Raw genomic sequence first — 20775 nt, 5'->3', positions numbered from 1 at the left:
GGCAGAGAGAAGGCAGCCGCATTCCAGTGGCCTCCCCACCCCGGGCCTCTGAGGCTCTTCAGCTCAGCCCAATCGCTTCAAAGAGACGAAGTCCAGTGGGTGAAGGCAACATGATTCACATCGATAAAAATTCAACTTGGAAAAAAGTCTTCTAATTTAGAACCTGGGTTAGGGCTATATTAGCATATCTCAGAGAGGCGGCATAGCAAAGTCGAAAGGATGGAGGTTTAGACTCCAGTTAAATAATCTCTCCGAGCCTCTGTTTTTCCCCTTCATTAAGAAGAGGATGAGAATAATACCGTCTTCCCCATGAGACTGTTACGAGGATTAAATGAGACAAAGTGCCTGGAAAAAGTGTTTTGTACATTGTAAAGGGCAACGCAGAGGCGAGGCACTAATTAGTGTTATTACTGGGAAATACAGACTACTGTGATTAACTGGGGACGGGGGGACTCAGTCTGTAGTTTTTTAAAAGTCCAAATATATAGCTTATAATTAAAAATGGATCATCACGTCACTGGCTTGAATAATCCCGATGCATATACAGTTTGTTTGGGAGTTTGTTTTGTTTCTCTTCCCGCAAACACAAGTCAAGCCTGGCTCCAGTCGGACTCAAATTTGAACAATTTTGTTGTAATGGGATTTCCTTGTAAGGAACCATAACTTTCAAGGGGTGAGATGGCTCAGCAGGTAAAGGTGCTTGCTGCCAAGCCTGATGACCTGAGTTTCAACCGTGGAATCCACAGGGTGAAGGAGAGAACCATCCTCCCTGCCAAGTTGTCCTCTGACATACACACATACATCATGGCATGTGCATGCCCCCTCCCCACCCCAAATAACTAAACAAATATAATCAAAGTATCATACTTCGGATCCACTAGAATTAAATGTGAGGATGGCCTTTCATTGAAAGGAGAAGGAGCCGTCCATCATGCCCGAGAGTTTATCAGAGACCTCAAGAACTGCCATGAACGGAGAACCCAGGGCAGAAGGCTTCCTACTGTTAGTGTGGCACCTGAAAATCTTCAGAGCCCGGTCCTAACCTCCCTCACACCTGAGGTTCTGCCTTCAAGTTCAAGTAAGCGCTTCAAACACACTTCACGCTGCAAATCTGTACCTTCGTCCCAGGGCAGATGCCGGCAGTCAGCTGACATGATCCTTCTCACAGGGCAGACTCAGCACCAGAGCCTTCTTGACCCCATGCTTTAGGAAGGTGTGAGAAGCCAGCCTGCCACCCCCATGGAGGAATGACACCCTGTCATACAATCCCCTCCCCCACCCAGCACTATGCTTCCCCTTGTTCTTTTCCGTCCCATGGCCTCCCCTCTAGTCCTCTGACTGTGAAAGCTGTGCTTGTCTATCGGGTCCCTGTCCAATGTCACCTGCCCTGTAAAAAACCCCAGTGGAGCACCTAATAAACACACAGGGGCTTTGTCCAAGGTGAATGACATGGAATAAATAAATAATAAATAAACAACCCCACAACCCCAGCCAGCTGTATAACCCAGGGTTAAATATGAAGTTTGGGAGGCAAATGATCCAGCCTTCTAGACCAGTAGTTAATAGCTGTATAACCTGAGATGGGTCATTGGATTACTCCAGCCCACTTCCTCATCAGCGAGTCTGAAGGCAGAGTGTTGGGAAGAGCGGTTGGATTCTTCCCACAGTGTCTGGCACATGACAAGGACTTGGAGAGTGGCTGTGGCTGTGCCGTAGCTGTGTTTGTCTCCCACACAGCCACTTTCAAGAGAAGGACTAGGTCTCCATCCATGAGTTTCCAGCTTAGGGGAAGAAAGTAGTCCATAGAGGCCTGGCCAGCCTTTGTTTCATTTAACTGAACACAATACACGTCACGGGAGAGGTACTCGTCAAGGGCTTGGGAATCCAGAGGTCAGAGAGGAAATTTCTGATTGTGCAAATAAAACACGCTCATGAACATACATGGATATTTGGGGTCGGGACAAAGGGAAGCAGCAATTTGAATCGGCTGTCAAAGTTTAGGGAGGATTTCGGGAGGGAAACATGGGGGCGGTGGCGGGAGGTAAGGCTGGATGCTGATGGCGCTGGTGGGGCTGGCTGAGACGCTGTAGGGAAATAGGCTCTTCTAGGTCAAAGGAAAGGAATTAGGAAGACATAAAAGTGGGAGTGTCAGCCTCAGCCTACTAAGGCAGAGCTGAGGCACGTGAGTATGTGAGTTTGCAAGAGAAACGACTGGGAGTCTGCAGCCTTAGCCTCTCAGAGGCCACCCGGGAAGCTCCAGCCTGTAGGCCTGTCTGCAGGGGGCCAAAGGAAGATTCAGGGCTAGCTCTGCACCTCCTTGCCCTCCACAGGGGTTAGGATATTAGGATATTGTCACAGTATGGTCCTCCCTGGAACATAGCACCAGGAGTTTGCATTATCGCGGTCTATGGGAAACCAGAAAATATAGGTATTTAATTACAGGGTCCAGTGAATGTAGGTTATAGAGGAGACTGAGGGGATAATGCCAGGCAAGGACACCAGCTCAGACCAGGTGGTCAGGGAAGTGGGCATTTGAGCAAAGGCATAAAAGAGGCAAGAAAGCAAGCTGGACAGAGATTTGGGAAATGAGCATGTTAGATCTGTCACTCAAATGTCCCAAAGTGGGGCTGAACATGGTCTGTTTAGGGAGAAGCAAGCAGGCTCATGTGGCTGGCGGAAAGCATGCCAGGAGATCAAGCCAGCAAGAGCCACACAACAGTGGCTTGATCCCGAGCAGCAGAATGAGGGTCTTAAAGGGGGCATGAGGTGGCCAGCCTGTACTGCACAGGCGGCTACAGGCGGCCTGGAGAGACACGGGCAAGGGTGAAGTTGGAAAGCCACCACTAGGCTATGGCCAGAGTCCAGGAGGGTGGGGACTTAGACCACAGTGCCAAGAGTACACGTGGCAAGGAGAGATTGGACACAAGTCATATACAGTTGAAACTGTAGCCAACAGCCCTGAAGGACTCTCCCCATAGGGTGTGACAGAGAGGTGTTCTGAGGGTGGCCCAGGCTAGCCTGAATGTTAACCTTCCACTCCACCCCACCACCAGGTGGCTGATTCTTTCAGTGAGTTTAGCAATGCATCAGACACACAGGGGGCATAAGGGATAATGCCCATCCCTTCCCCGAGGTAAAGAGAAGACAATAAGTTCTTGCCCAACCAACTATGGCTCCATGGCCAGAACATAGCAGGGACAGGTATGTAGAAGGACACGGCCAGGCCTTGGCACAACGCATCTGAAGGCTGTTAACTTTTGATCTGGGTTGGGCTTGCTCAGCAGGGCCGGATGAAAACCTGCCAGTTTTCCACCAAAAGTGCAACCAGTAGCCCAGCCTGGGCCTGGCAAAGAGGAGAGTCTGGGGGGTACTCAGTCCTATCACTGAGCACAGGCTAAGCTGGCAGCAGTGGGGACTTCAGCCATTCTCCCGGAAAACCCAGGCACGGGGAGTTCGAGTCTTTTCACAAACAACAAAAAAGATGAGCCCAGATAGGGGGACGGAAGTTCAGAGGCAAGACCATATAGGACATGAGATGCCTGACTCAGAAACCGCTTCCCAAGCCCTGAATCAACAGGACTGTGGTTTATAAAGAAGCCCAGACTTAACAGGTGAAGCTCAGAGGGGGTCTCCTGATACTGGCTTGTGTTTCAACTGACCCTTGTGGGGCTGTAAAGCAAGTGAGAAGGGCCCTGCTAAGAATAACGTTCCCACCCAGCCACCAATCCTGCCTGGCCCCGCCCCAAGGCCCTGCCCCCAGGTCCCACCCCGGGCCCCACCCAGAGCCCCGCCCCAGCCCACAGCCTCATCCAGAACAAAGGTCGAAGCACCTCCCACAGCTGGCTGCTTCTCATTCAGGTGACTTCTCTTTTAAGGGGAGAGGTAAAATGGACTCATTTTGGTAAACAAATCATAGCTACAGGTGCAGAGCTGGTTTGAGAGGGCAAGGAACTCCCGCCTCCATTTGCAGAGATTTTTAACTCCTAAGAAAGGTTTTCCTCTGTGCTATGATTTGATTAGATTGGTTCTCACACCAAAAGTAATGTTCTGAAGAAGGCAGGTAGAAAATGCCCACTGTGCCATTCCTGGGCCTTGCAAGCAGGGCAAGAATGACAGAAGAAAAGGCAGCTCCCATTTTCAGGGAGCCCTGAGAATGAGCCAGTTTATAAATGATTTCATTTCAAGACGTCCTGCTTGCAATTTGGTCATTTTTCAATGAGAAATATATACATTTGCAAAACATGAAATGGAATCATTAAGCCCTGATGAAGTCAGAGGCAAAGCAAAACCGGGCTGTGTATGCCCTGTACTCCCTTCTGCTTGACAAATTAGGAATCCGTGTGGAAGGCAGTCCAGATAGGCACTGGCGTAGGGCTCTGCCTGGAGGAGGGTGGCACCCATTAGCAAGGGGCACACAGCTCCCATATTCCAGATATCTAATGACCCAGCTCTTCCCACAATGCACACACACTCACACACACACACACACACACACACACACACACAGAGAGAGAGAGAGAGAGAGAGAAATGCAAATACTATTAAACCTGAATTCAGTCTACAGTTAACAATATTCAATCACGCTGGTTCCCTAGTTTTGATACTGTGCTGTGATTACAGAATGCAGTAGCAATGGGAGAAGCTGGGCTGTGGCACAAAGAACTTTCTCTACCATTTGTACAGTTTCTTGTGACTCTACAATTAGAGTAAAATAAAGAGTTTTCAAGATGCCAGCTGTTTAATGCATTCAGCAAGAACTGAGGACCTATACAGCCACACACACACACACACACACACACACGCACGCACACGCACACGTTTTTATTCTATATAAAGTCACTTTGGAACCTTACCAAGAAACTACCCCAGCTACTGTTTATCCAAAAGTCCCATCTCAAAGGTGAGAAAAAGCATGTCACTAGAGGAAGAACATAGAATCATGTCCTTAAGTCACCTTCTCCCATAGCAGATCTGGAAAAGACTAGGTATGAGGAATGGACTGTGGAAAGTCTGTTGTCATGGGCTGTGGAATTCATGCACCTGCCAAGCCAGCCTGGGGGGCTGGGCTACAGTCAAAACAAGATCAAAGTCCTCAGCCCAGCCCCACTCCCTAGCCCAGAGATTGAAATTTGTGGGTGCAACAGAATCCATTTCAAATGCTGAGTCTACTCCATCCCCAATCCTAGGCAGACGAGGAACATCATAGACCTCCCGTCCTGAGGCGGAGGGGATGTTGAGGAACGACCCAGGAGCCTCTTTATGGATTCTGTATGGGCTGTTACACATGGCAATTAGGATAAAATGCAAAACTGAGACTCGCCCATCAGTGCGGCGGCTTGGTGCTGAGGACTGGCGATGGACTCAGTAGACATTGCTTGATTCCGAGGGGAGGATCCATTAGCCTGTTTTATAGGTCAGGAAACAGAGGCCAGGCAAGTTCTGCCTACACACTCAGAAGTGGCAGGCCCCAGCCACAAGCTGCTACCCCGAGGCACAACCTCCCTATCAGGCACAAGGATTGCTTTTGGGGGTCTCTCTCATCTCCTCCAGGATAGAACATTTTTTCTTATAAATAACGAAAGCTGTGTGGCTTGCTGGGGAGCCAGTCTTTGTTATTGCTTCGAAGCAGCTCAGAAGCTCTCAAAGGTTTCCTCCTCTCCTTCCATGGCCCCTTGATTCCTTTCTGTCTTTCATCTTCTTCCTTATTCCCCCTTAATCTTTCTCCTCTCTTTCATTTTTTTATTCGCTCGCTTTTGTCCCCAAATTCAAAATGACAGACACAATGGACCTCTCCACTTTCCTTGCCTTATTGATGCTAACTTAAAGAATTTGCTTTCGGGGCCTGGCATGATAGCTCAGTGGGTAAAGGTGGTGGCTGCCAAGCCTAACGACTTGAATTCAATCCCTCAAACCCACATGGTAGAAAAAGAGAAATGACTCATGCAAACCTGTGCTCTGATGTCTATGGGACACACACACACACACATTCACACATACATATTCACGCACACACTCTCGCACATACTCACACATATGCTCACACACATACACACACTCACACACATTCACATACACTCAAACACACTTACACATACACATACACACTCACACAGCAGCACACACTCATACTCGCACACACATACTCATGTATGCACGCTCACACACACACTCATGCACAGACATTCACACACATATAGACTCACACACACACACACTCACATACACAGTCACACACATACAAACCCACTCACACACACGTACTTTATGAAAGGAATGTGCGCCTGCTGTCATTTGACGGCACTGGGCTCTGCCATGAGGCAAGTGACCTACCACTTTCCAGAGGACACTGGGGGATCCTGTTGGCCCAAAGGCTCCAAATATAGTCCACGTTCCACTCCAGGCACACCTGATGGTCTTTGAAAGGCCGTTCAAACGGCGGGACCGTCTGCAGCAGGGTGTAATTCTTTGCTACGGCATGCAGCAAATTCTCCTCCCCTCGGACATTCAAGCCCCCGCCACTGTGCCTGTGAGTTATCCAGGCGCGTAGGATCACCGTGGACACAGAGATGGGGTGTCTGATGAAGTAATCATCTCTGTACACCATAATGCTTGGGAACTTCACGTGCACTATTTGTGTCCTGCTGGTGTGAAGATGCTTCTCGTTCCTCCACCTCTTCTTGTACACGGGGATGCTACTTCTGAACTCAGACGAGACGACTGCTTCCAAATTGACAACACAAGGCTGAGAGCATAAATACTCCACAGAGACTTCAGAGACATTGCGCACGCTCCCTTCAAAGGCAGTAAAATAAATAAAGTCTGCGTACGTTGCACCCTGCTCGGCACTGGGCAGCACCAACGTCGTCAGGGAAGTCTGCCTGCCCAGAGATGGCACAAAATTCTGAAAAGGAGAGAGAAAGCAATACAGAATGCTTTAAAATATCATCCTATTAACACATTCAGAAATTGTTATTTTCTTGGCATTAAAAACTATAGGTCTATGTAAAGGCGATGAATCTGGGCAGTGAGAGATGTCAAAAGCATGACTATTAGACTGGGAAAAAACCAACACACATACGCAAATGAAGACCGGATCACGCTGGCCTCTCTCCTAGGCTCAGGAACATCTGCTGAACAAAATCTGGCTTTCAAAGCTATGTGGCAGCCAGTCCTAAGCAGGCTTTCTGAAGGACAAGGCTGGTCCCTGGCAGAGGTAATAGCAAAAGGGTCGGCTACTTCAAATGGTGGCCAGACACTGTCAATCAAAGGGATGCAGGGAAGCTGAAAAAGCATCACCAGGAAACATAAAAAGAAGGCCAGCCTGGTGTATGTATCTCTTGTAAGTGTGAAGCCAGGACAAGCCTGCCAGGCTGGTGGCTCAGCCGGAGGTCTCTGCTGCTCCACACTGGCAAGCTTGGACCACAGCCCTATTGCTTCACTATACATGATGTGACAGAAAAATTCTAGCAGGATGCCTACTTGGTTGTTTCTTTACAAGTACCCAAGTCCTCCCCTCCCTGGTGCTTGTCTTCCAGAAATCTGAGGAGCTTGCTTACAAAATGCAGGCAAGTTGTGAGTCTGAGATCATGAACTACAGCTAGCTGAGCCCTTCCTGACATGACTTTGTGACTCAGGTGTCCAGAGCAAACAAGGTCACTGTGACCACTTCACACCCATGTTGATGGTTAGGACTGAAAGAAAAAAAAAAAGCCCTAAAAGGCAAGCATGGGTGGTGGTGTGGAGAAATTGGGATCTCTGTGCCCTGCAGGTGGTGATCTAAACTGGCACAGACCCTAAGGTAAAACTAAAGCCACTTCTGTTTTTCAGGGGGAAAAATAGAACTATGTGGTCTGATCCCATGAGTCCTCTTCCAAATATACCTACAAAGTTGAAATCAAGAACTTGGGGACGTAGCTATATGCTGACATTCATAGCCACACTCTCCCTGACAGCTAAAAGCAGCTCAAGTGTTCATCCATGACGGGAAGAGCGGTCTAAGTGCACTACAAGGGAATGGGATTCACTACCCTACATAAGACGGACGAACCTTGAAGATATGCTTAGTAAGATAAGACAAACACAAAGCAGAAGGTACTGTATGAGGCACTTCAGGAGAAGGTAGAGGAGTCAGCCCCGTGGGGACAAAATGGAAAAGGGACTGCCAAAGTCTGGGGGCAGGAGATGGGTGGTTCATGTTAGAGTTTCATTGCAAGGTGATGAGAACGTGCTGGAGGCAGAGAGAGGTGGTGGCTGTGCAGAATGTGAGCTTACTCAACACTACCGAACTCGGCGCTTCCAAACAGCAAGCTTTATAAATACTGTATCACAGTTTGAGAGGAAAAGCCATTTCATTTGCCAGCTGTGACGATGCATGTCTCTAATCCCAACATTCTGAGGGCAGAGGTGGAAAGATCTTGCAAGTTTGAGACTAGTGTGGTCTACCTAACGAGCTCCAAGCCATCCAGGGGTACAAAATGAGACCTTGCCTTAAAAATGGGAAAAGGGGGTGGCAAGATGGTTCAGTAGGCGTAGGCTCTTGTTGCCAAGCCTGATGACCTGAATTCAATCCCAGATCCTACATGGTGGAAGGAAAGAACGGACTCTCAGAATTCTCTCTGACTATCAGACATATGCCATAGTACACATGCACACACACACACACACACGCACGCACACATACACACAAATAATAAATATAATTCTTAATAATTTAAAACTACTTTGGTCTTACAAAGAAAGAGAAGGGGCTCCTTTCTTCATTCTGGCTTAGAGCCATAGAGAAGCAAAGGTGGCAGAGAACCGAATTCTTGCATCAGGGAAACACACCTGCCAATAGCAGCCAAAACCAAAACAAAACAAGAAAACAAAGCAAAGCAAAACATAGCCGTATGCTGAGCAAACCACAAACACGCCCAATGCAGATCAGCACCACATGCATAACTGGCTGGGGTCTAGATCAGCTTAGGGAAGAAATAACACTGCATTTGGGCTTTGAGGGGTGAGGAGAAGTTCTGGCGACAATGTAAGGGAGAGGCCGACAGTGGCATTAACGACACAATCGGAGCAAGTAGCGAAGAACCCAAGGGTTCAGGAGAAAGCAGCTTGGCTTGGCCAGAGAACAGAATAATGGCAGAGGTGCAAGCAGCCATGGGAACCTGAGACGACAGAGAGCATTTGGCTCTGGGGAACAGTGAGTGGCAGCCCAGGGCAAGAACTCTTCTCTCTGCATGCAGGCTTCTGTGGAAGGTTTTCTTTTGGACTCCACGCACACGGGTAAGAGTGACTGTCAAGCAGACATATAAGGAGCTAGTCCTAACTCAGTGATGAGTAAGGCCCCACTCACGGAACAGAATAGCAAATTAAAGCCACGCAGAGGTAGCATTTTTAACCTATTAGACCCTCAAGATCAAGGTCAGCTTTCATCTTCCCCTGGCTGCAGTGGGGGGAGGAACAGCAGTGGGCTGTTGGTGGCGGTCATTTCTACAAGGCAATCGTGCAATGCCTACCGAAAGGGTAAGCGCAGTCATCCGCTGGCCCAACAACCCCACTTGTAGAAATTTATCCTACAGATATACTAGATCTGTGGGAAAAGATGTAACTACAGGTTTATGTCAGCACTGCCCGTCTCAGCGGAAGAGAAAAGGTGTAGATGTCCATTGCTTACGTAAACTAAGTATTTCCAACCCTGGAGCTCTCTGTAGCCACAAAGAGACTCGAGATCTTCACACACAGAGGAGGGGACTGTCTCTGAATGGTACTTTGGCTTTGGAACTCTGGATCCTCTTGTCCTTTCTAAGTGGGTTCATAAAGTGGGTTACAGAGCACACAAAGCCATACATGGTGTAAAAAAAGAATCACTTGAATACACATAGCATCAGTTTCTCCCATGGAAGGACGAAGTGGCCAGAAAACACACACACACACACACAGAGAGAGGGGGGGGGTTGCTATCTCATTAGCTTTTGCATTCTTAGTGAGGGTCCACAAATGGCAGAAAAGAAAAGGAAGGGTTGGCCGTTCCTTCGCGTTCATCATGGAAACCTGGGGGAAGAAATCTGGAAGGAGTGAGGACAGTTCAAACTGCCCAACCCCCCTGGGAGAGGCGTATTTCCCGCACTACTTACTATGGCTAAATTACAGGAAGAAAACACCCATAAAAATAATCTTTTTTTTTGCCACTTAAAGATAACCATAAAAATAATCTTGTAGCTGGAAGTGGAGCAGGAGAGCCCTTGGTGATGGCTGGTCCTGTCCTTCACTGTGCAGAGGATGAGACAGCAAGCACTTTGCTGCATCTCTCACATCACCCCACTAGAGTGGGCTAGCAGAGCCCAGCCAGGAACCTGGTTCTTTCTTCACCTCCACCCACCCACCAACACAATGCCCACCTCAAACCATATCACAGTAAGACAGATCCACTGCTGCCTGGGAACTCTGGGATGCAACCTGTTCCTTTTGCACAATAGATGAGCCAGTGTTGGTCCATAGGAAAAATGCATTCATTTAACACCCAAAAGAATTTCCCAAAAGCCAACTGCAGTGATATTTTGTTTGTAATCAAACAAATAAAGCTCGCCTGAAGATCAGAGGGCAGAGCTAAGCCACTAGTCAGCCATAGAGGCCAGGCAGTGGTGACACACAACTTTAATCTCAACTCTTGGGAGACAGAGGTAAATAAATTTATGTGAGTTCAAGGCCACCCTGGGCTACCTGAAATTGATCCATTTTAAAAAAGAAACAAGGCCGGGAGATGGTGACACCTTTAATCCCAGTACTTAGGAGTCACATGCCTTTAATCCCGGTACTAGAGAGGCAGAGTCAGGAAGGGATATGGCTGGATGGAGAAAGAAATATAAGGCAGGAAGAGACAGGAGCTCAGATGCAGTCTAAGGATACAGTCTGAGGATTAGTAGAGACAGGATTGCTCCTTCAATCTGAGCATTGGTAGAGGTAAAAGATCTCTTTAGTGGCTGGTTGCACTGCTTCTGTGATCTCTCAGCTGTCACCCCCTAATATCTGACTCTGGGTTTTTATTTATTAAGACCAATTAGAACTCGTGCTCCACCAACAGTCCTTGGTGCCTGTGGAGCTTGGTCAGAAGAACAGCAGACAGGTGGACAATGCATATTATGCTTGAGTGATGCCCCAGATATTTCCCCACGGAAATCCATGCAAGGAGCTGTTCACTTCGTGAAGCCAGACAAGGCCCAGTGTCCGGGGCCTGCCTTGGTACAGTGCACACCATAGCGTGTTCTCTTCCAAAGAACGAGTCCCAATCTCAGTCTTTCCATGCCTCTCTGAAAAACTCACCAGGTCCTGTTTTCTTGCTATTTTTTTCCTAGCACATTTTTTCAACGTTAAAAGCAGAGAACTCTCTTTTAAACAGAAATGCAGGAGGAAAGCCATTTGATTCCCCCTGAAAAGTATGGTTCCTAATAACCCAGTTCATTATTTTACATCTGATTGCTTGAAAATGCGCTCGTCACACTTTTCTGCATTAATAAGGGCAGCGTGCCACGGTTTGCCTGGCATGTTACACTTGTTACATTGTGGCTGAGGGAGGTGGAGCCACACCTTACCCTCCACCTCTCCAGGGCTTTCCTTCCAAATTCTGTTTCAAAGAAAATGTCTGGATATTCGCACAAAGATGATTGTATTTTCATCTGGTTCTAAGTCTTGTGTCAGCAAAAGCAAACATAAAAGGATGCAGATCCTAGACATATGTTCTCCAGCATGAGAGTCAGGAGGCAGGTCAGCCACTGTGACAGACTGGAAGAACAAAACAGACCCTGAATTCCAAAGCCTCGCTATTTAACAAAAGGCTGTGAAGGGTTTTATTAATGATTTTATACTGGTTGCATGTCAAAATTATAATACTTGGGTATAACAAATTAAAATATATCAAAATGAATCATACCTGTTCTTGTTTACTTTTTCCAGTGTGGTGACTACGAAACATAAAATTATAGATATGGCTGGAATTGTCTACAGATGGTACTATTCCAGATTGGAGATCACTTGGCTTTTTCTATTTAAAAAATGACCACATGATAAAAACCAGTCATCCCTCAGTTTCTGAGAGGCACTGGTTCCCAGTCCCCAATAATAAGAACATCTGTGGATGCTTGGGGACCTTACACAGTACAGGGTAACTGTGACGAACACATCCTCATCTGTGTGTACAGGAGCACATGCATGCAGCTGTGTGTCCATGCATATGGACGTGATAGCCAGAGGACAACCTTAGCTATTGTTCCACAACCACCATTCACCTTAGTTTTGTTTGTTTGGTTGCGTTTTTTGTTTTGCTTTGGGTGACGGGTGTTGGGTTTATTGTTGTTGTTGTTTGTTTTGTTTTTCTGAAACAGCCTCTCTCATTGGCTTGGAACTTGCAAAATAAGCTCAGCCAGCTGGCCAACAAGCCCCTGGTATCCTCCTGTCTCCACTTCCCCAGGACTGGGAATGAAAATACACCCCATCATATACATTTGGCTTTCTTTGGTCATTTATGTTTTAGAGATAAAGTCTAACTAAGTCATCCTGGCTAGCCTTGAACTTATTAAGACCAGGCTAGTCTTGAACTCATTATGTAGACCAGGCTAGCCTTGAACTCATTAAAACCAGGCTAGTCTTGAACTCAGAGAGATCTGCCTGCCTTTGCCTCCTGAGTGTTGGAATTAAAGGTATGTACTACCATGCCTGGTCAATACTCAACTTGTTTTTACATGTGTTCTGGAGATGGATCTCAGGTTCTTGTACTTATGAGGCAAGCATTTTACTGGTTAAGCCATCTTCCCTACTTCCTTGCTATACATTGCAAATGGTCTTTAAGTGATTTATGTCTAAGCTGTATAAATGCTTTGTGCATATTTGCTGTATTATACTGTTTCAGAAAATAACAACAATAATACCTGTCCATGTCCAGTACAGGTGCAACTGTTCGTCCAACAGTTTTGACCCTTGATTGGTCCAACCCCAGGGACTTGAAAGCCATGGAATATGAAGACTGACTCACCTTGGGTCATATGTGTTCACTGTGGCAGGAAAGGAGCCAACAGGATGACATACAACCGAAGGAAATTGCTGCCCCATGCTACTTTTGCTCACAAACAGGCACGCTGGTTGGGTTGGCCTGTGGTTTGCCAACCACTGCTCTAAACCACCAAGCTTTCTTCCTAGACACAGTTCAGAAGCACTGAGTGATAGAAGCTGAGCCCTGAAAGGAGTTGCTAAGGGAGAGATGGGATAAAAGACTCAACCCGGCATGATGAGCCTTGACTATGTGTTTTTCTAAGGTTCCCAGGTGAGAGGTGTTGACATCCTGCTATGGCTTCTTTCAGAAAAGATTCAAATTGGATACGACCCTGATGCTAGGCTGTGCAGAGAGATAGCTTATTTGAGAAGAGGGAGAAGGGTGGTGGCAGTTGGCGTGTAAGAAGGACTTCAGGATGAGGCCATTTCTGTAATATAGTAAGGATATGCTAGCCCCAGAGAGGATCCTACAGTCACCCCATGTGTCACGTGCAGAGCATTGGCCCACGTCCTCTGAGATCCCTTAGGATCTCCGTCTTTGGGACATCTCTGCAGTGAAGGAAGCTGGCCTCTTCCGGGCTGGAGAAGACCCAGCGGGCAGCTGCTCTACCATGAGCTGTGGCTACCTCTGCTATGTGCAAAACCAACACCGATTAGTAACACATCACACTCTAAATATTGATTAAGCCAAAGCTGATTTCCTGGCTCAAGTCATGTGTGTGGTTGTCAGCTGCTTCCTGCCAGGAAAATAAGGCAATTAACTTGAAGAGTTCCAGCTTCAGGCCTGACACGTGTCCAGGCTTCATAGGTATTTTCCTGAGCCAGGGCACATTAACATAAACTAAAAGACCTGCCTACATTTTCTCTAGTCCAGAAACTTCTAAGCCAGAGTCTATATCTTTGTTACATCTCCAGATTCTAAAAGAGACCTTGGCATACAGTAGGAATTGTGTGTTTCCTGAAAGAAAAAAATGCAGGTGGGAAAGAGCACCTGCCAGGTGTTTTGGTGGTCAATCTCCTGCTACAGCTTCACAGCCTTGGCAGGTACCTAGACACCAAAATATCTGATCCAAACTTGAGAGGACACTGGCCTTCCTCACTGTCCCATGTTCTCCCATAAGTGATTACCACTAGTAATCACTTACCCTTACTCAGCCTCCTTGGCCTCGTCTGCAAAGCTCCTGACATCAGCACTGCCAGCCGAAGGAACCTGAGAGGTTGCAGAAGTGTCATCACCTGGACCATTTGGGGTAGGCTCTCACAGCCCGCTCCCCCTCCTGACCTTTCAGATAACCGCTCTATGACCTGGAACTTTCCCATGCCTCTAGAAAAATTTAAAACCTATTTCTTGGATTAAGAAATTTCCCACTCCCACCCCCACCTCATTCATGCTGGATTCTGGTTCCTCTGGTGCGTTCAACCTTGTTAATATGACAATATGATAGAACCACATCCCCGCGCTTGGGTTCCAGTCTTGTGAGATGATGCCATAAAAGAAAAGAGAAAAACAAAAGGCAAAACCACACACAGCTCAAATGCTCTGTGGCTCTGAGCAAGGCATTCAGGGTGGGAAGGGGCACTCCTGACCCCTTCATATCATGCTGTGTAAGTGACCATACCAATGTTCCACTCCAGAAACTAAAGATCTGCTCTGCACGCTCGGGGCTGGGAAGAAACTCCAGAGTCCTCAGATAATGGGTTCCGGCAGGCGGAAGCCCCAATCAAAGTCAGATTTGAGAATGCCATGCACAGTCAGAAAACAGAAACGTTTTTGCCTTTATAATTGTGTACTGTAACATTTTTAGAAAATGAAATAGATCCGATAATGCTTGTTCATGATAGAAGACCCCAAGTTAGAAACCTGAACTTATTGATTCAGCCTGGGCATCGAGGACAGATGAGTCCGTATATCTTCTGGGCAAAGAAACAAAACTGCCCACATGGGCTAAACTTCTTTTAGGATGAGTGCTTTTGATTCCTTTAAGCAAATCAATAAGGAGTGGCTCTGCTCAAATAGCCCTGTTCCACAGAGCTGGGAAACTGACTTTCTTCTCTACATGGTCCACTAGGTATTGAAGGAATGAACAGGGATGGGGAAATCTAAAATCATTCACTCTCTCCACAGGAAGTTCATTTACACTTACCAGTGTGTGGGAGCAGATCAGATACGCAAACAATAATCACGTCTGTTTTTCTCGTTCCTGCCCGCTCATTCCATCCATCACCTAAGACGTCCTTGGCTCAGAATTCTTTCTTCCCAAACTGCCTCGATCAAACTTTCATAGGTCAAAAACGCAATTGTATTGGCTTGAAAGTCCCATTTTGTCCAATTTCTGCTGACTAAATAAGCAAAAAATCCTCTTGCTATCCACAAAGCATGCCATTACACAGAACGGGCAATGATGTCAACATGGTCTTCACCATCAAGATCTGTCTGGGGAGACATTTCCCGTCAAGCGTTGTCCATTCCCAGACAGAGCCGGCCAGAGATGCGCCATCCCGACAGCGATCAATATTTCTACTTGTGTAAGAGAAACCCCTAATACTAGTTAGCCCGCGCTTCCGTTCTGACTCAGACCCTGTAAGGACAAACACGGTTGGCTTGGTTTTGCTTCCCTGGGGCCTACTGTGTGCTGACCACTGTGGCAGGTGCAGTCAATCTTTTTTCTTTTCTCATTCACTTCCTAGCCTCGTGTCTCTTGCCTTCCAGAAACACTCCAAATGATACCCTCAGCTCACTTGACTTGCTGTCTCTACCCTTCGGCTTAAGGTCAGGAGAACTGGAGACCTCTGCATCTCATCTTAGAAGTGGGAAGGAACAAGTCTCCCTCTGGTCGATCTTGGGGGGGACAAGATAGTCTGTCACACAGTGACATGTGGGCCTGGGTGTGTGTACATGTCAGCATGAATAAGCCATTCTCCAGGTAGGACAGGAGGCAGGAGCTGCCAAGGCAGAACCTCGTCAGCAATTCCTCAACCTCTTCCTTCAGTTCCTCCCTCCGAGGGACAGGACAAGCCAACAGACAGAGTAACTGAATTCACTCTGGGCTATTTATGGTTCGCTCGGTCGATCCATCATCGCAGAGAATTGCTTGGGTTCTTTATTTCTTCTCTTACACATTTCCTATGGCTCCTGCACTCTTGGCAGCCAGGGAAAGCAGGGGGCAAAAGACAGGGGGCCACAGCATGGGAGAGTCAAGACAATGATCTGAAATTTGAAGGTTACCTCTGAATTTCAAATATCCATAACCACAGTTCCCCAAGCTGACGGTCCCTGACATTTTTTCTTAAACTTTTTATATCCTGTGCCGCACAACGTGAAAGGATAATGAATATTCCTAGATGGGTAATGGATGGGATGTACGCACTTACAGGGGTTCCGGTACGAGACTATCATAGCCGCCGTCTGCTAACGATCTCTCCATCTATCTGTGATGCTAATGTCCCGTTATTCCGTTGTCCCTAGTTGTCTGACAAGCCCAAATGTCCACGCTGAATACTTCAGCTATACAGCTGACATCAATATTGCCTACAGTGAGATTTACTTTCTCACTTAAGGAAAAAAATTATTCATTTGAGACTAGAGTTCAGAGAGACAGAATTGCCTTCTAGGAGCCCAGCGTCAAGGGCAGGACTAGGCCCTGTTCTAGCAAGGTAAGGTGAGGAGGGGAAGCATTGGCGGTGTATGGACACAGCAAGAGGTCACTCTGTGGGGCATAGCCCTCCCTGTGAGGAGACTTCTCTGTAGCAGTGACTTCAGCTGAAGCAATTCAACCTTATGCTTTGGAGGCCCTCACTCTCCCTGGAGGCTGTCTGCATCTTGCCCTTCGGTGACCTCAGGATTTTCTGGTAGTCACTGGAACCAGGCAGCGTTTTTTTTCAGAAATCTGCCTGACATGGCTTCCTGACTTGTCTTTCAGGCCTCATCTCAATGATTCATGCTCCGGCAGTATCCTAGCTACAGCCACAGAACTCCTGTGACTCTGTCCCAGCTGATGAAGAAGGGAGGTGCCTTTCCTCGGAACCCCGAATCTAGGGGACAGGCTCCCCGGAAGGGAGTGTTCATCAAGCTGCTTGCATCCCAGCCTGTGGGCAGGCTGATATAAAATAGGAACGACCCCCAAGGCATCCGTGATTTGGCACTGTAGTGCAGCCTACTGCTTGGTCACCATCTGCTTAGGACACAATAATACATGCTCAGAGGCTGCACCTCCGTTTTTGCCTCACCTTTACCAATAGCAAATAGTTTCTGAGTTTACTTTTTTTTCTTCCTCTTTAATATCCTGCTTCTATTCTGTGGTCTGTCCTTCCTGCTTTGTATATTTTAGGTTACTTGAGACATGACCTCACATCCTGGACAGTTGCACCATAGCTGCTAATTGCTGGAGCTCTGCTAATGGACTGTAATTTTATGCAAGAGGGGAATGGGCCATAAGAAGCAACATCCAGAAGCCAACGGGCTAGTGTAGGTCAAAGTAGGCTCTGGAGAGGAGGTGCTTGAGCTTCATCTCCGGTTGTCTGTGTGGCCTGCAGCAGCTTGCTTAACCTCTCTGAGACTGCTCTGTCCTCAGAACGGCGATCCTCACAGCTCCTGCCTCACAAAGGGTGTTTCTGAGATTAATACTAGGCAGTGACCACACGTGACTTAGCACAATGGAAGCTGTTATGGCTTCTCAATTCTGGAATGGCTTTCACCACCAGCTCCTGGCTACACATTCTGCTCCACCTGCCTGCCTCTAGCTCCCAACCAGTCAGCTCCTCCAGTTAGCACTCCAGGAGAACCCACATGATAACGCATCTTCATTGCTTCCCGGTCTCCTCTGTCCATCCGTCCGTCCGTCCGTCTGTCCGTTCGTCCGTCCGTCCGTCCCTCCCTCCCTCCCTGTGTGTGTGTGTGTGTGTGTGTGTGTGTGTGAGAGAGAGAGAGAGAGAGAGAGAGAGAGAGAGAGAGAGAGGTTTATATTTCCCCCAGTTCACACCCCAAGCTCCTCCAAGATCTAGAGGCTCCACCTTTGGCAAACATCTCAGGTAGTCCACCCCAGGAGAGTACAACCATCAGCATAGGGCTGGGCCCTTCTAACAAAGCACGGAGGCCTCCTCTGGAACCCAGCTTGGGCTTCCTCAGGTGGGCAAACCCCTCTCAGGCAGTGTTGCACGGCTTTCTTGCTTATTCATGTCTGTTATCAGGATGTTATAAGTCCCCCAGAAGGAAGCAGGGACGGTGACAGTTGCCCTCCTCCCCATCATGTCCTCAAATCCACCCCTTCAACAACCACCACGTCATCCATCCATGCTCTGCTCCCCATGCGCCAGTTCTACCACACCACTTCTCTTTCCGGCCCCTCTGACTCCCCTATCCTGTCCCCCTTTGGGTCTGTTCCTCTAACCCCCCTTGGTGAGCACAGAACATCTATACTTGATCCACCTTCTGTCTCTACCACGTTAGCCATTGGGTTTTACACGTATTACTCTGATTTCATCAGCTGACAAAAAAAGCCACCCCCGCCCCGGGCAAGGCCTTGAGAGTCACACGTGGAACTTTCCAGATTACCGGCATGGACATCTTTCATGAACTGCTCAACTACATAAATTCTGTTTCTACGCTAACCAGCAGTGCCCTGTATGCAGGATCATCTGTTTAAATGAAAACCCTGTCATTTGTCATGGCAGCTTTATTTATGAGTCTGTGTACTGTAACCCTATGGCATAAATATTAAATAATAACATCCCTCGGGCAAAAAAGAAAATCATTCCCATTACCTGGCAACTTCTTATAAAAATAGGAAGTAAGCCCAACCACAAAAATTGATATTGGCGAATTCTAGAACACACATATAAGCAAGCATTGCTCAACAGGTAGAGGGGCACAGTTACTATTATGGATTTTGACACTGACTTGATTTTAAAAATGAGATGGCCAAGAAGCAAAGAGTGTTTAAAAGAACAGCAAACTGGGGTTAGGTGACAAATTTCCTCAAACCCAAACTCCAGTTCCTGTCAGCATCTCCAAGCAGTTGAGCTTTCGAGAAGACCAGACTCCAAACACTGCCCATGCCACATGGAACAGGGTTCTGGACAAGGGCATTGCTCGTTTTTTAAGCATTCTGTGAATTTCCTATTACATCAGTTTCATGATTCAGCGTTTTCCTTTTCATTTATTTACAGTAATATACGGTGAGATAACCCAAGCTTTCAGCAGGATCCTGGAACATAAGGTAGGCTGGGCAGCAAAGGTGTAGCCTTCTGTAAATATACTACTGCTCGGAACTCAGGAACAAATGGGAGAAAGGGAGTCATCCAAAGAGCTGAGAAATATCTGGGTCTTAACTACTCTAGTATTTAAAATAGGTTACTGCCATCTAGTTCGTAAGTCTAACAGCAGGCAAGTAGTGTACAAATTGCAAACTGACGTGCATAAGCCAAACGCAGCTCTGAAATGACAACGTTTCAAGACGCAGCTAAAGTCACCACTCTGGCGGTAAGCGTGGTACAAAGAAGTAGATTTTGTTCTGGCATCCGCAACTTGGCTGGAGTGACCAAGGAGTGGAAGAGTCTGGAAATGCGAGGTGCGGTGGCACAGAACCTTCCGGGTCGGGAGGACCCAGGGAAAAGTCAAAGAGAGACGGGGTGGGTGGCAGAGGAGAAGAAGAAGTTGGGGACAAGAAGGAAGGAAGCTTCAAGAAGGTGAATGAAAAGCCAAGCATGGGTGGGGACAGGGTAGGGAGTTACGCTCCGAGGGGCTGGAGACGAATGCATGATAGGGAGGGTCCAGTGTCACTGAGGACAAGAAGGGTACTCTAGGGGAACCTGGCCCTGGTCTTCAGCGAGGTCGTGAGGAAGAGGAATGGACTCCAACGAGAGTAGCCGGCAAGTCCAGTCCGCGTACCCGGGTACTTATCCCAGCTTCTGGGAGCGCCCGGGGCGCATTGGCAAGGAAGAGAGAAAACTCGCGTTGTCGTGCCCGCCTCCTGCTGTTGGGGTCCGCGGCCACCCCACCCGCCTGTCCCCAAGGCCCGGGCAGAAGGAAGGACCCGAGTAGGGTCCGGCGCTCACCAGGTAGAAGAGAAGGAGCAGCGCGCCTGCAGGGCGGCCGCCGAGGCCCAGGGGGACACCGCCGCTCGGGGGGACCATGGCTGAGGCCCGGGGACCGAGCGCGAGCGGCGGGGGCTGCTGCTGCTGCTGCCGCCGCCGTGGCCACCAAAGCCCCGCGTCGCGCCACTGCACGGCGAGGCCGCCCGGATCCGGGCCGGAACAGGTCACCTGGTGCAGGGACCGGCCCCCGCCCGAGGCGCCACCTTCCCGCCCGCCCCCGGCCGGCGGCCCGCCGCGCGCGGGGCCACCTGCCGCCGCCACCGGACCCGCCGCCGCCACCACCGCGGCTCCCGCCGCCGCCCCCGCAGCCCCAGCCGAGCGCCGGCTCCTCCCCGCTCGCAGTCCCGTCCCCTCCCTCCCTCGGCCTCTCTGCCCAGCCCGCCTCCCCGGTCGCTCCTTCCCAGCCCCCGGCGTCCACCCCTAGGGGCCCTGGGCGCCCACGCAGGTGGGGACCGCGTGGTCCCGCCCCCCCACCCGCGCCGCTGTTCGCCGCCGGGTCCGCGGGGCTCTCGGCCGCCCCCATCCCTTTCTCTTGCTTCCTCCTCCGCCCCTTCCGCGCCCTTGCAGTCCACGATCCCCCCCCCCACCTCCTCTTCTCCCCACTTTCTCCCCTTCCTTCGCGTCCTTTCTTCCTAACTCCCCTCCTTTTCC

The 20775-nt window shown here is 48.7% G+C and overlaps 1 protein-coding gene across 1 annotated transcript in view; it reads right to left on the bottom strand.

Annotated features, from left to right (window-relative positions):
* The window catches only part of Sel1l3 (SEL1L family member 3), a 112269-nt gene extending 92014 nt beyond the window's left edge, over positions 1–20255 (bottom strand). The window contains exons 1-2 of the mRNA XM_038323371.2: positions 20086–20255; positions 6331–6901 (exon numbers count right to left, since the gene is read on the bottom strand). Of these exons, the coding sequence (XP_038179299.1) occupies positions 6331–6901; positions 20086–20163 (649 nt within the window). The 5' untranslated portion in view covers positions 20164–20255. The remainder of the gene's footprint in view (positions 1–6330; positions 6902–20085) is intronic.
* Between the last annotated feature and the right edge of the window lie 520 nt (positions 20256–20775).

This window comes from Arvicola amphibius, chromosome 1 (genome assembly GCF_903992535.2).
Source record: "Arvicola amphibius chromosome 1, mArvAmp1.2, whole genome shotgun sequence".
NCBI classification, from domain to species: domain Eukaryota; kingdom Metazoa; phylum Chordata; class Mammalia; order Rodentia; family Cricetidae; genus Arvicola; species Arvicola amphibius.
The sequence above is the reverse complement of the archived record's forward strand: the minus strand, read 5'-3'. Positions and strand labels throughout refer to the sequence as shown.